Below are 16,447 nucleotides of genomic sequence, written 5' to 3'. Positions count from 1 at the left end.
TTGATTGGTTTTCAACAAGCCAATATTTAGCTGCATAATTGGCTTAGAAAACCAGCTGTCAGACTGACTGAGGTCTCCAGGGTTTATTTTTATTATTAATGCCTCCTTAATAATAATTACACTTCCATTAATGTGTGAATTTCCTCTGAGGGGAGTTTAAGTGAGACTTTACAGTTCTTTACTTTTTGATTCACTTCACAAATCTGTGAACTGAAAGAGTGGCAAACCACATTATCTCTCCCTCTGACAGATGTGAACGACAACGTTCCTTTCTTCCTGTCGTCCACCTACGAGGCTACTGTTCCCGAGGGGGCTGAAGTTGGAACATCAGTGGCTCAGGTTTTAGCAACCGACTTGGACTCTGGTCTTCATGGAATGGTAAAGAACAATGTTTCTCCGTAGGAGAATATGTAGCTAAGGCGGTTAACATACCTGTAACATACAGCAGTGGTTCTCAAATGGGGGTACGTGTACATATGCCAAGGGTTAAAGGATAACTTTAGTTTTTTACAACAAGGGTTCATATTTTAGATAGTAATTAAAGAATATAAAAGATGAGTGTTAAAATTATTTAATTTACTTCTTTCTATTGGTTTAGAGATTTTTATTTCAGTGGTTGGGGGCATGCGTACAAGTGGCTAAATATGTCATTTTACACCGAATAAGCCCATTCCCGAGATACAACGCAACCTTTCATGGTTGGATGTGACTTATGGGGGCTAGAAGTGTTACTGAAAATAGCAATAAAGAAACTGCTGGCTTATTGTGTCTAAAAATACATATTTAGCCACTTGTATGCATGCCCCCATGCGTACGCATGCCCCACATTTTAGCCCGGTAAACGCGATAAAACAATAGAACAAAGCAAATGAAAACATTTTAACACTCACTTTTTCTTTTCTCTAATTACAATCTAAAATATGAACCCTTGTTGTAAAAAAACAAAGTTGTCCTTTAAGCAGAGTTACTACATGGGCTATTCGTGAGAGAAAGCAGAAAACTGAAAAACTGGACACAGTTTAGTGTAAATGTTCTCAATAATCAGGATGGTTTAATTTCATGTCTTGCACTCCTTTTCTTTTTATTATAATTTTTTTCTAATAAAATATATGTTTATTTGATTGATTAATTGATTGCTTAATTGATTGATTAATTGAATTGATTGATTGATTTGATTGATTGATTGATTGATTGATTGATTGATTGTTAATTTGTGTACATTTTCTTCTCCGGGGCTGCAGATAAACTATGTGATTCTGAAGGATGAGAGTGGGGATTCCCAGTATTTCAGCATCAACTCCTACACGGGTGTGATCCACACGCGAGCCTCCTTCGACCGCGAACAGAAGGGCTCCTACCTTATTGAGGTCCAGTCCCAGGACAGCTCTGAGTCTGCAAGGCCTAGTCAGCAAGGCCAGCCCAATACTGGTGGGTACTTACTTCATACACGCTTACCCTGAATTCACACCTGCAGTGGCAAGCGAATGTCAGGCTAAAAGGAATCAGAATCAGCTTTATTGTCACATCACAGGTTAGGAGTAAAACCCTAGGGGTCCCGGATCCCCTGTTGAAGACCCATGCATTAACACATCTTTGGCGTTGCGCTAATGGCACAGGCTAATAACCAATCAGGGCTTTGGGTCAATGACATGCACACTGTACTACTGGTACAACTAAAAGGCAGCAGCTCCACACACACCCCTCCATTGCCACGCTATCTGCCAGCCCATCAAAGCCTCTGGAGCTTCCTTCCAACGCAGCTGTGACTAACAGATAATATTCTTTTCAGTATTGCTCATTACATTGCTGCGGTTGGGGGAAAAGGATGCCCTTGCCATTTTCCTGTTTTTCTTTCTTGAACTAAAAGTTGACATACTCATTTATGGGTCAAGTGATGATGACCTGTGGGCACATGGAAGTTGTTACATTAAAAGCCCCTTTGTGTAGAGTCACTGAGAAACAAGCATTCTATTTTATTACTTTATATATATAACGTTTTGCAGAATGTTTTGTCAGACAACAGAAAAGTGATTCTCTTGGTTGCAATATTGTTTTTTTTGATTGTTGCAAATTTAGGATTCAATTCACGCTCCTGCGCAGGGATGGATATAATATATCAATCCATATTATGGTGTTATGGTTGGAATTTATACTAGCCGTTTCCATGGAAATGGAACAGTGAACAATGAACAGTGTGAAAATACAACTTCTTCCGCAAAAACAAACAAACGAAACACATATACAACAAAATACCGGTAAATAATACATTTTTCTTTTATCATTGCATACATCAATAGTTTATTTCAGCTTCATACTGTATATAGTTCTATATTTTGTATCCTTGAGATTTGAAAATTAAATCTGTTGCTGAATTTCTGATGTAAGTACTGACTGTAAATCAGTCTCTTGGAGCAGAGGTCTTTCTGTCCATGTGATGTATCTCTGTGTAGGAGAGTGGAAGCCGTTAAAGGAAAATTGGATTCAGAAGTCTCGTGAGACGAGATTTTGATCACGAGTGAACCGTTTTACAACTCTCAACATAGACATAACCCTGGAGTAACATGCATGTTTTTTTTGCCTTTTATGCCTTTATTGATAGGACAATAGACTGACAGGAAATGGGGGAGAGATGGGGAATGACACGTGGCAAAGGTCGTCCGGATCGGGAAACGAACCGGCAATGCCGCCAGGCATCCATGCTTATGTGGCAATGCCTAAGTGGTATGCGCCTGGACCAGTAGGCCAGCGGGCACCCAACATATGCATGTTAGCTCAACAGTGTGTTTATAAACAGCAGATAATTACCGGAAAAGTTTGATTGATTTTGGAGAGATGGAATAAGCAGATTTGCATCAGCAACACCGCTCCCGTTTTGAGCTGTGGTCGGGTTGGCCAAAATGGACAATATTGTGTCTTTTGAAAAAACTAAAACAAAACTAAAACAGCTGAACTAGTTTTTTGGCAACAAAATAACAACAAAAAAAGGTGTGAAAGCGATTAAGCACGGAATCCTCCTTTAAGTCTGGTATACAGTAATTGCCCTTTTAATGATCTTGGCCAATAACAGGTCTAAGCAAAGTGATAATTGTTGAGGGTCACAACACTAAAGCTTACTGAACCTTTACCAGTCTATTTTGAGTGCATACTCATGATGATGACGCATGTACTGTACATCATTTATCAGGAGATTTTAGGACGAGTTAATCACTTTCACCCTGGTGTCCCTATTTTGGGCGTGCCATTATTTATATTATGCCTGCCATTATATTTATATTAATATTATTTAAAAAGAAATCCTAAATCATACAAACATTCAGAAATAGTGGAAATAGCAGATTTACCCTACAAGCCTGCATTGCGTTGCGATGCCCATGGCTTTTTTCGCTATTTGTACCTATAAATGGACTGTCCAGATTTCTGTATGTGAACAAACCAAAGATTATTTTCTGTTTCCACAGACACCGCCTATGTCAGGATCTTTGTGACGGACGTCAACGACAACGCCCCGGCTTTTGACCAGCCGGTGTACGAGGTGAGCGTGGAAGAGGACAAGGAGGTGGGCTTTGTCGTCATCACTGTCACAGCCAACGATGGGGATGAAGGTGAGTCATTTGATGTCTGCGTTGGTTGTCATGGAAGCCCTGTCTGAGGGGGTGAGCAGGTGGTACTCAGACATCAGGCTTCAATGCGATTATAACCTCCACCAGGGCAGGCGTTTTGGCTTTCTCATCTGTGCAACTATAATGGACATTTAGTAAAGCATCAGGAGCTGATGGAGCTACCTCTAGTACTTCAAATGATTCACTGACAGAAATATCATCATTTTGTCCTATACTGCCAATGACGAGATTCTCGTCATTTTGAGTTCATTGTATTTTTAAAGTTAGTGACCAAATAACAGCGGAAACGGAACATAAGAAATGACGTCATGCTCTCCATCCACTTCCTGTTTAAGTTTTTCACAGAATTGACATTTTCTCCTCTTCCATGGCTTCCATGGCTTTCATGTATTCCGTGTCTCGTGTTTGTCAAAACAGTGCGTTTTTCAATGGCTGATAACTATGGATTGCAAGCTGCGAAAAATGTAAAAACATTGGGTGGTAAGGAAAAACCAAAGATAGCTGGCAATGGGTGGTGGTTTGGTTAAATATTCCGGGCAGTGAGTGAGTGTTAAATGAGGGTGAGTGCTTACAGGGAACCCAACTTGGATCATAGAATAAGGGGGCTGATGAGCTGGTTGGTATGTCATTGGGCTCATCTGCAGTACATAACCACTGTGACCACTAATTGACAACAACTACAAAGTTTGTGGTGTGAGGGATGCGTGTCTGTATTCAATTTCCTCGGGTGTATCTGATCCAGTCACATCAACCTTCTCATGGTGATGAAAGCACCTTGCCATCTCTTGAAAGTTCCACATCCAGTGAGGGAAAAACTATGGTACTGTAGATAAATTTAGGCAAACAATATTTTGGGAAAAGAATATATTTCCCTCCCCATACATCTCTCTCTCTCTCTCTCTCTCTCTCTCTCTCTCTCTCTCTCTCTCTCTCTCTCTCTCTCTCTCTCTCTGTATGCGTGTCTGTCTCCATGCTTCTCTATCCCTCTCTCCGCTCGCTCACCATCATTTCCTGTCAGTCTTTTTTTCAGTACCTCATGTGTTGTTGTTTTTTGTCAGAGCTTGTTAGCAGATCTCGGCGGTGGATGTGGGAGGCAGAGCCCCGCTCCCCCGAGGTCCTCATTTGATGTTTGTCTCTCTGTTTTTGTTTGTCCCTCGTTCCTCTCCTCCGCTGAAAATGAATAAATGAGAAAAAGGAAAAAAAGAAAAACCATGAGCATTTCTGGTCTCTTAATGACAGCTGTGCATATTCTGTCGGGGTCTCTCTGTGCGCGGCACGTTGTTTTTTTGGTGAAAAACGTCACCCCTCTGTGGCGGGGTGTTCAGGTGCGAATGATATCTGATTTAGCAAGCTGCTACGTTCCATTCAGTGAGCTGCCGACGAAGAGGTTAAGAGGCCACCATCTTAGATTAAAGAAGACGCTTTTGTTCTTCCCCGCTAATGTGCTGTTGTTGGAAAGGTTGTCGGATGTTGTGTTTATCCCCCCCTTCAGACAGATCCCGCTACGGGATTTGAAGAAGCATTCAGATCCTGGAGAAAATACGCTGAATGCGGAATTAAGAAGTGCTAAGATAGCAAACTAGTGCAAACAACAGCAGTAATTCCCTCCCATATGTGACTCGCTTGTCCCTCAGCAGCTCAGCACTCCAGAATTTACCATCTCGACAACAGCACTTGCTGTTAATTAGGCGCTACCCGTGTAGGGCCCACAGGAGTGACTGAATTAGATGGGGGGGGGCGGCCATTTTGGCTCAAGTTTGGCCCCCTCAGGCAGGTGTCTGGGTGGAGGAGATGAGCTGTATTAGTGGGAAGATTAGCTGTAAAACACGACACACGATCCTGCTAAGCACTGCACCCTGCCGAGTCAGCAGGTCTTGGCTCTGTGTGTGTTTATGAGCGTGCGTGTGTGCGTGCATGTATCTCTCTTCCTTTGTTTCTTTCTCGTTCCATCTTTTTGTCGCCCTGTTTTTCCCTCAGTGGTAAAGCTTGCCTGAAATTCATCTTTACCACACAAGTATACTGTAAAGTGTCATCCTCAGTTGATGATCTGTATTTCTTAACTCATACAGGGCCAGATTTCCAAAATATGAATATGAATGTGCGCTTATAACGCCAGGAAATAGCTATTTTGTATCCCCCCAGACCACCTTAACCAGACCACCTTAACGAATGCACGTTCACCATACCATACCACCAGATGACCACTAGAGACCACCATACACCATACACTGACATGGTCCCATGTTAAGCCTGTTTAAATCCACATAACAGGATGAGACGCTGACTTGGTCCTCATTGACTTAACATGGACGGGCCGCCGGTCACCATTTCAGCTCAATACTGTTCAATTCGTGCTTGATCGTCTCAAACCACCATTGGTATGGGCATCGGGACGTATATAGATGCCACACAGAAAGTTTCAGAATCAAAATCCGACCTAGTGAAGCTACGTGAGGGTCGGATGGTTGCATTGAGGCTAACGCTAGCAGAGGCCTGTTGTCAACAGGAAGCCCTGGTTTAAAGGTGACGTCATAATCGTATCCTTTTTTTTCACGGTTTACGTGTGGACATTAGCTGAGGTAAGCTAACCATTTCGCTCCGTCTATAAACACATATTAAAAGCTTAAACAATGCTTTTATATAAAAGTCGCTCCGAGTCGCTCGGCACCAAACGCCATAGTGAACTAGTCGCTCGTAAAGTCGCCCGGCGCTAACTGAGTTAATAGCATAACGCTTTAGCGTCAAGTTTGACAAGGATACTTTAACGATGTCCACTACCAAATATGACAGATTTACAAGCCTGATTGATTGATTGAGCGTTAACGATTCCCCCCCTGTGAAGTTCCGCGGCCCCGTTAACACGTCCAGAGACGTGTTAACTGGTTACCATAGTAACCAACAGCCCCCGTGCTGCCATGGCTGAGAGTGAGCAAAAAAAACTCAATTTAGCTTCTTCTCCCATTTCGCGCGTTTGGTCAAAACGGCCTGTTTGCTGTGGACCATAGCTTACACACAGATCATCGCGGTTGTATTTTTTCTTCTCCGCGTGAAAGAAAAGACTTTGAACGGCCATCGAAAATCTAGTAAATACAATAGGAAAAAGCCTTGGCAGTTAACTGACATTAGTTATGGCAAAACTATGGCAAGTGTTAACTAGATTGTTAACAGTACAGGTATACAGTCAAACGTTTTGCTAAAAGGATAAAACTGAAAGCCCCAGGGTCTGGTACTCAATTCATCTGTAATACATACAAATACATCATTAATACATAGCTCACAATGTATCTGGGCTCCATCGCACAACTAAGTATAAATCAGGCTTCAGATTGAAGAGGTGATGTGCTGTGTGGATCTTATCGGGGGTGACAACAGGTTGAAGGCAGGGCCGACAGGAAGCCTAACACCTTCGGCTCAGGAGGAAATCCTGTCAGTGTTCAGAGAGCGCTGCAGCCTGCCGTGTCTGTCTGCCGGCTCTCATAGCCATCCTCCCACTCATCCTTCAAAACAGAGGCATTCACACAGGGTTTACACACGGCTCCAGGTGTGTGTGAGTGTGCGTGCGTGTGTGTGTGTGTGCTTCGTGTGTGACAAATGAGTTTGCCTGACCTCCAGTTTATATGTGGACAGGGAGGGTCACCTGCACCTCAACACCTGCCAACATCAACAAAATATGGTCATAACGCTGATGACCCAGACACATACGCACGCACGCAGGCACGCGCGCGTGCACACACACACACACACACACACACACACACACACACACACACACACACACACACACACACACACACACACGTACGTTCAGCAAGCTGTTCACAAGGTGACAGTGATTGTTAATACATTGGTTACTGTGAGGCCAAGGGCAGCTCTCTGTAGCAGTGAGTGTGTATAGACCATATGGGTAGAGCAGGTCACAGTAATCAAACCATCACTCTGAAATATGGGACTGGACATTCAACATGGGAGATGCTTCATCATGTGGACATGGACATGTGATAAAATAAATGACTAATGATAAATAAAACGTTAGGCTGTGGTGTTGCATGCATTCATAACGTCGCTTTCGGGCAGAAACCTTGTATCCATATTTCAGCTTTTTATGTTTGTTGATGATTTTATAATCATTCATTTTCTTGATTTGATTTGCATTCTCCCATATGACGTCTGCAGTCTCTAAACTATCTACCCTCGTCCTTTTATTCAGTCTTTTCATTCCAGAGAACATAGAGTGTCTCTCACTTGCTATGAAATTCCAAATGTTTTTTCTTTTTCCAAATGGAACTCTGCTGGGGATTGAAATAATTAGAGGCCTGATCCCATTTTGTGTGTGTGTGTGTGTGTGTGTGTGTGTGTGTGTGTGTGTGTGTGTGTGTGTGTGTGTGTGTGTGTGTGTGTGTGTGTGTGTGTGTGTGTGTGTGTGTGTGTGCGCTCGCATGCGTGCGTGCGTGCCTGTGTGCATGTGTGTGCGGATGGGTGGTGGGCGCCTGGAAACGGAGGGAGAATTTTCACGGACCCCCTGTTTAACCGTCTTCACCTCAAAGCTGATTAGCCGCAAAGGCTTTTGTCGCCAGTCAAGCTTTCAGGATCCTGTTTAGTCCACCAAGTGGAAAATATGCCGAACTAAGTAACTTTGGTAATAAGATCAAGAGAGGGTTTTTTTTCCCCTCTTTGCGCTTTGCTTTTTGCTGAGTTTGATGTTTTTAGCAGAGTTTAGCCTCAGGTCTGTCAGTAAACATATGCAAGTATATTTGTCTGGTCTCATGTTAAGGTGTAGAAGGATGGAATGTTTGTGTGTTGGTGTGTAGGGATGGGACGATATGAAACGTTCATATCACGATTGATCCCATTTTGGCAAAAGATTGTGACAAAAGAAATCGCGATTTACGATATTATCACGATAATCAAAATCTATAATCCTGGGGTGGAACATTTGCCAACAAATAGCTGATCTACAAGCTCACAACACGATGCGTTGTGAGCTACTTTTTGGCAAAGACATTTGATAGAGAGTGAAAAAAGACTGTATCAAGTACCTATATTATAAGTACCTTTTCCCAATTATAGAGGGTTTAAGTGGTACCGGATATGCAGCTTGGCAAATAATAGGTTAATTGATCCCAGTGCATGACGGAGGACGATATCACGATAAATTAAATCTCCACGATACGATCATCCTTTGTGTTTTTTATCACGATAAACAATAATATCGCGTATCGTCCCATCCCTATGTGTATACTATAATGTGTAACATTCATTACATTGGTCTATAGCAGATACAGTAGATCCGTGTAGATAGTCTGTGTGCCATGTCAACATACATTTTAATGACACGCCATCAAAAAGTCAAAGCAAAAAGTCAGAGCATCCACCTACTGTATTTCCCCAACTCCCTCCACAGTCAGAGTTCAGCCTTTTAATGAAGGTAGAATTATGTGCAGGATTTAATTTGCTGTAAATTAGGTGACTTCGATTAACTGTAACTATAACTCTGAGAGTGTACAAATGGAACCACATTTGTTTGGTTCCATTTGTACACTCTCAGAGTTATGGTGGTTCTTGAAATCAAAACATTTAAGAACCAAATGGAACAGAGCCTTAATCAGAACCATTGGTAACACCTGTGAAGGAAGTAAGGAAGAGGCCCAATAATTTCCTACCAATATGGCTGCTGTGCATAGAGCGTATTGTTGGTGAGTAGAGAGCTCTCTGTTGGGCTGTTCAGCCTGCATAAAGAAGAAGAGAAACAGAAGTGAGTAGCGTAGCAAGCCAATGACAGCTAGAAAAGAGGGCACACCAACGCAATGTTCATGTCAATGAATTGGTTATTTTGAATGAATAGCCATATATGACATATTCTCAATTTGTATTCAGAGCGTACACAAAATGAGACCGTATAAACAGGATTCCAGAGTGGCATGAAAATACTCCGTTTTTGTCTTGCCAGTTGTCTTTCTGTGGGTTTTCTCCTTGGATTAAGAATACAGACTGCTGCCAAATCCTCCTATGAAGAATTATTTCCACTCATGCAGGTGCGGAGCGGAGCATACATCAGCTGACACTCGGCTGTAGTCTTTGCAGTGTTTTCCAGTGCAGTATTTATGACGTGAGATTGTGCAAAGTGATCTGATCTGTTGCTGTTAGTTGCCGTTATTTCTTGCAAGCTGTGTCAGGGCCTTCGAGGTTGTTTTCTTAGCTTCCCTGACCTTCAGCAGCATAGTGCTAAAGCTTAATAGGTAGTCTACCATTCTTCAGGGTATCAGTTACCTGCCGAAACATTGGTTTCTTTTTACTCTGTGATAGCTTTGTTTTCCTACCCAATATCTATCCGACATTGAGTGAATCATTTATGATCAATAAACAGAGGAAACCTCTTATTTATAATAGTTTTTGGGTATCTTACAAGAGTCGGAAAAGCATGGTTCCAGGTTACTCTGATGGAGGAGAAAGGAACCGGTTGGAATAACGTGTTCCTTCTGCGCGCTATGTCCTACCGGGGAAACTCCCCCCTGTCAGGGGATAAGAAGCGGCCTGCTCACTCCTCATGTACTGAGGAAAGCATGAGCTCAGTTCGGGGTTCTCCCCGGGGTGGCAGAGGGGAGATGGAGGGATGTTGGCACTGTGGCTACAAGAGTGTGGCCACCTTCTTGTCATTTGAAGACTACCATTTAGATTTTTCTGCCATGGGCCCGGCACCACCATAAGGACCTTGGTGTGCGTAGCATTCTCGACGTGCAGAGTGCTAGAACTGACCTGCCATCCATGCCAGGGGACAACTTGACTCTCAGTCTAAAAGAAGTACTGTTGTGACTTTCCTTAATCTGAATGTCGAGGCTCCTGCAATGCTGCAAATTAAATCTGCTGCGGTCCCCTTGTGCGTGTGTGTGTGTGTGTATGTGTGTAGTGTACGTGCCTGTGTGTCAGTGCATATCATTCTGTGTGTGTGTGTGTGCGTGCGTGCGTGCGTGCGTGCGTGCGTGAGCCTTTGCATGTGTAGCCTATGTTAAGGGGGCAGCACCATATGGTCAGACCGATCATTAGGGAGGTTTGCCGGAGGCAGAAACCGCTGGAGCTACTCCTCTTACTCGCACACACACACGACACGCTCAACCTCTCGGCAAGTGTCATGACAGATCGTGCTCAGAGGCTGTGACGGACCGGTGCACTTAAGCCTCCCGCTGCACGCACACGCACACGCACACGCACACACACACACACACACACACACACACACACACACACACACACACACACACACACACACACACACCATGTCCACACACGCACACGCTCCCAGGAGGAGCATGGCATGTTGTAATGACGGTCCGACATGTCTCCCACAGATGGTGTTTGTCTCCTAAAGTCTCCTTGGTCCTGGCAAACAGAGACATGGCTAGACCCAAAACAGCCTTCATGCCGCTGGGCTCTACATTTGTGTGTACAGTATTTGGGTGTGGCGGGGTGGGTGTGTCATTTATACTTCACCGTTATGACTGCATTGCTCGCTAGAAACAACGGATTTCTGTCAAGTCACGGTTGTACGGCGAAGTATATGTTGTTGTCGGGTGGAAACCTTGTATGTCCAAAATCGTTTATTTTGTATTTATCATTTTACAAATGATTTAAAGTAGTGAAAATAGCAGAACTATCAGATCGGCTATTTTCACTAGTCTTGTGCGACAGTCTTTTATGATGAAGCAGGGCTTTACTTTACGAAAGAATAACTTGGAGATACGAGGTTTCTGCTCGACAGCGACGATATGCACGATGCGTGCGTGCGTGCATGCATACGTGTGTCCATGTGTCCTTGCATGTCAGTCTGTCTTTAGTTGTTTCCCAGGTGCATGCATGTAAAGGTATTTCCCCTGTTCACATTCCGAGTCAAACATGGAATGTCAAATGATACCTTATTATTTTCCACATTTACATTCAGTCTCCTCCTCGTAGTCACACCACTGCAGCTCGCTGGGAGTGTTGGGAGGAGATCGCTGGGTAGCAGTGGTGTAAAGCAGTGGTTCTCAACCTGTGGGTCGGGACCCCCAGGGGGGTCCCCAAATTATTTGGGGGGGTCCCCAGATGATTAGCTTAATGTGAAACACGGTTTTCTCTCTCAACTGTAAACAAACCAACGTATAAAGTTTAAGTGTATAGAGGGTATCTGCACATTTCTAAAGTGCTTTTAAGACCCTTTTAATACCTCTAAAATAAAATAAAAACAGTTGGCCATATTGTCAAATATTGGGAGGCAGGAATTGTGAAAATAGCCGATCTACATGCTCACAACGCCTCACAACTTTGCCGATGTAAATTATATTATAATATTCATACAATTACAAACAAACCATACAAACCACACCACATACATAAACCACTTTAGCCCTATTTTATACCTTTGAAAAATGAAAAGGCTTGAGCTTGTAGATCTGCTATTTTCAAACATTTTGTACTTTTACTTTTGGTACATTAAGTACACTTTCATACTTTTATTCAAGTACATTTTGAATTCCGGACTTTTACTTGTAACAGAGTATTTCTACATTGCAGTATTGATACTTATACTTAAGTAGGCTAAAATATGTGAGTACTTTTTACACCACCGCTGGGTAGGAGGGTGACAGGGGGTGTTGAAGAACTCTATTCCAGAACACTATTATTCCTCATACCTGAAGTTCATCACTCAATGTCTTGAAAATATTCAAGACGAGGATTCTGTCAGGGGGGAAAAACTGCTTGTTTACATTTTGTGCTGTTGATGATTTTGTGCGCCATTTAATGCACTGGGGACCCCCCACCTTGATGAGCACTAAGAGTTGAGGCATTACATTTTGTTTTTGTATAACACGGTAATATTGTGAAAATAGCCGATCTACATTCTGAGAATGTAGATCGTCTATTTTCACAATTTCTGCCTTTTCTGTTTGACAATTTGGCAAATGTTTAATTTGTCATTTTAGAGGTATTAAAAAGTCCTTAAATTGTCAATTTAGTAATGTGCAGATGCCTTCTATACACTTGTTGTTGGTTTGTTTACTGTTGAGTGAGAAAACAAGTTCATCATCTGGGGATCCCCCCAAATAGTTTCGGGACCAACCCCTTAGGTTGAGAACCACTGATTTAATGCACTACCGGTATGTTTAAAACCGTGCATTGTGGAACTAAACCTTTGTGATCATAGATCATTATAACCAGTTGGAGCTGTTCACACTCACACCAAGCACTATAAGTATATTTTTCACCGTTGTCTTTGTTATAGTTGTTTTGTGGACTTTATTACCATCAACTTGAGTTAGTTTTTTTTTTTGGGGGGGGGGGGCTTTTATGGCATTATTGATAGGACAGTAGACTGACAGGAAATGTGGAGAGAGACAGGGAGTGACACGCAGCAAAGGTAGTTGGGGTTGGGACTCGAACCAGCGACAGGCTACACTGAGCCTATCTGGTTTTCGCCTGGACCGGTAGTCCAGCGGGAGCCTGTAGTTTAGATTTGTAAAACTATGTTTTATATTATCGTTATAGTTAAAGTGCTAGGTGTGAATGGCCTTTTAATGGAAAGGAAATTCCATCTGCATAACTCTTGAAGCTCTGTGAGGAGAAAATGTGATTTGGAATGAATGGAAAGGTTTTCAAAGTCATGCTTTATTCTACCGGTGTGTTCACACTGGCAGATACAAAGCTACTAGTCTACTATTAATTTGTGTTGCTGGCCACAAGCCAGCAACACGAAGATACCAAGCAGCACCCAACATTTATAGGTGCTCCAAAATCTGGCTTCAAGTGTAGCTTCAAAGCTACAAAACAACCTAGTGTTGTTTAACCATTTCCTCTCATCTTTGCTCTCCACACGATTCCTGCTTGACTTTATTTTCCGTTACGTTTTTCTCTCGCCTCGTACGTACGCCTGATGACACTAACGAGCGTGTTGATCAATACTTCGACAACGACTCTGCAACAGATACACTGTGTTGCTTTGTAGTTTTGCATCTTTTGTAGCTGCGATAGTTTGAACGCACAATTGGTGTTTATTTTTCTGTGATTAATACAGGTACATTTTTACACTTGCAGATTTAAATAAACTGTCACGATCTGAGTCTTGTTATGTATCCCTGTTGTGTTTTCTAGTGTTTCTTGTTTCCTAGTTTTAGTTAGAATTTTGCTTTTCAGTTGTGTTCCTTTCATTTTGAAGCACATGTTGTATTCCTTGTCCTTAAATGGTAAATGGTGCATTTATATACGGTAGTGACTTTATCCAAGGGACTTTACAGAGATTGTACATTACATTCACCCATTCACACACCGATGGTGGAGGAAACCATGCAAGACACCAACCTGCTCACCGGGAGCATCTAGGGGTTCAGAGTTTTGCTCAAGGACTCTTCGACACTAACTCTGGGGGAGCCCGGTATCGAACTGGGAACCCTCTGTGTTCTAATGACGGTTTCTCTACCCCTGAGCTACAAGACAGGAAGAGAGACACGTCAGTTTGTATCTCATCTATATTTACTGTATATATAGAGAATGGCTCTCTACACAGTAAAATACTCATAATTCATTTATATACAGTACTTGTATCCAAATAGAGACGGATAATTTGACTTGTGTACACTATGTAACTGTGACAGGTATTACGTACTCTTAGCTGTCTCTGCCTGATGCTGTTATTCATGTCTGTTTGTCTGTTTGTCTGTCTGTCTGTCTGTCTGACTGTCTCTCTTCTGTCTGTGTGTCCCTCCGTTCGGACACGGGCAGTCCCTTTTTGTAAATGAATGCCCTACTTCACCATGCAAGACTATCACGCAAAAGTAGTGATGTAGATCTGCCATGTTGTTTTCTTTTTAAATAAAAATTAAAGTGAAAGTGGTGAAGTCTGACTTGGTTTTATAAATATTTACCAGTGGTGTGTGACTAAAAATCAATAACTACATTCACAGGTTCTTTTTTTTTTCCTTTCCTGAAAAGTAACTGTTTTATTTGGACATACAAGTTTTCCACCTGAAAGTGACAATATCTATGTACAGAGCCTTAGGAGAGAGAGGGGCGAGAGAGAGAGAGAGAGAGAGAGAGAGAGAGAGAGAGAGAGAGAGAGAGGGAGAGAGACTCTAATGAGCCCCGCTGTGAAGGGAAAAGCATGTTTTTCTCCCAAATTTGTGATAGCCCCTGTCTGTCCACGGTGGGTGACTCACAGCAGATTAGTGGAGGAATATTGTATGTTGGTGTGAGCACTGAGCTGTGCATGCACGGGGAGCAGGGGAGGATGACTTGTGTGTGTGTTTGCATCCACAGTGTGTGAGCGTGCATCATGTCTGCTGCCAACCAAATACATATTGCTGCTTGTTTATATTAGTGTTGTTTATGCATGGACATAATTCCAGTCTCTCTCCTCTCTCTCTCCACCGAAAACCAGGCTGTCTGACAAAAACAATACACCCCCACACCCCAAAGCACACACCAACCTATTCTTCTCCTCCAGCACACGCACGCACATGCACACAGACACACACACACACACACACACACACACACGTGCACGCACACACATGCCATGTGTCCTAAGCCCAGAAACTTCGTATTTCTTATGTTATCTGTTGTTTAAGCACTTGAGTCCTACATACAATATTGTGAAATTTCACAGAATAATAATAGTAACATGCCCAAAATAGGCATCTCCGTTCTACTCCACTACATATCGGATACAAATATTGTTACTAGTTACTTTGTAGATCATCATTACAGAACATACATTAACCACTTCAACCCTATACAAGATTTTTTAGACATTTGAACATTTTAAATGGGACATTATGCATAACAAGTACTTTTACTTTTGGCACTTTAAGTACATTTTGATGCCAATACTTTTGCATTTTTACTCAAGTACATTTTGAATTCCGGACATGCAACGGAGAATTTCTACATTGCAGTATCGATACTTTAACTATAAGTATAAAACACTCGGGTACTTTTTCCCCACCGCTGCAGGCGCCAACGCCAAGCTGCGCTACCAGATCACCGCGGGCAACATCATGGGCACCTTCGACGTGGAGCCCGAGGTGGGCACCATCTTCGTAGCGCAGCCGCTGGACTACGAGATGGAGCAGCGCTACGAGCTGCGGCTGGTGGCCTCCGACGGCAAGTGGGAGAACCAGACCACGGTGGTGGTGCAGGTGGTCAACCGCAACGACGAGGCGCCCGTCTTTGGCCAGACGGAGTACCACGCCGCCGTCACCGAGGAGCTCAGCGCGCTGCCCGTCTTCGTCCTAGAGGTCGGTACACGTGCAGTGCTGGTTTTGATTGATTGATTGAAGTATTTCGTTGTTGTCGGGTGGAAACCTTGTATATCCAAAACCGTTCCTTTTGTATTTATCATTTTAAAAATCATTTAAACTACCGATCTACAAGCCGATCTACAAGCACAGTGCTTGTAGATCGGCTGTTTTCACTACTTTTGTGCGACGGCCTTGTATGAAGAAGCAGGCCTTTACTTTGTGAAAAACTTAAAAATTTTAAACTTGGAGATACAAGGTTTATGATATGGGCTTTCTTGGCCATCTGTCTTGGCCATATATGGATTCTGTTAGTGTGGTATGTGGCCGCTGTGGCCTCCATATATGGGCATTCACACATGAAGTCCTGTTAGATATGGGCTTAATATTGATGACATCAGGGATCTCCATTTATGGGCAATTGGGCATAAAAGGGATTCTGTTAGTGTGCTTCCCCTGACATCACAAGTGAAGTCAGAGTGTGATGTCAGAGCAGCAACCCCATTCTGTTAGAGTGGTTCCACTGACATCACAGTGATGTCACAGTGATGTGTCAGGGGAACCACA

The 16,447-nt window shown here is 42.9% G+C and overlaps 1 protein-coding gene across 1 annotated transcript in view; it reads left to right on the top strand.

The window, feature by feature from the left end:
• Window positions 1-16,447, top strand: part of LOC308298458 (neural-cadherin) — a gene marked incomplete at both ends in the record, with an annotated part of 162,219 nt that overhangs the window by 95,251 nt on the left and 50,521 nt on the right. The window contains 4 exons of the mRNA XM_080742061.1: window positions 251-378; window positions 1,242-1,428; window positions 3,459-3,602; window positions 15,597-15,880. Of these exons, the coding sequence (XP_080598187.1) occupies window positions 251-378; window positions 1,242-1,428; window positions 3,459-3,602; window positions 15,597-15,880 (743 nt within the window). The remainder of the gene's footprint in view (window positions 1-250; window positions 379-1,241; window positions 1,429-3,458; window positions 3,603-15,596; window positions 15,881-16,447) is intronic.

The sequence above is a fragment of the Nannobrachium achirus genome (genome assembly GCF_963921795.1).
Source record: "Nannobrachium achirus genome assembly, chromosome: 2".
NCBI lineage: Eukaryota > Metazoa > Chordata > Actinopteri > Myctophiformes > Myctophidae > Nannobrachium > Nannobrachium achirus.
The sequence above is the reverse complement of the archived record's forward strand: the minus strand, read 5'-3'. Positions and strand labels throughout refer to the sequence as shown.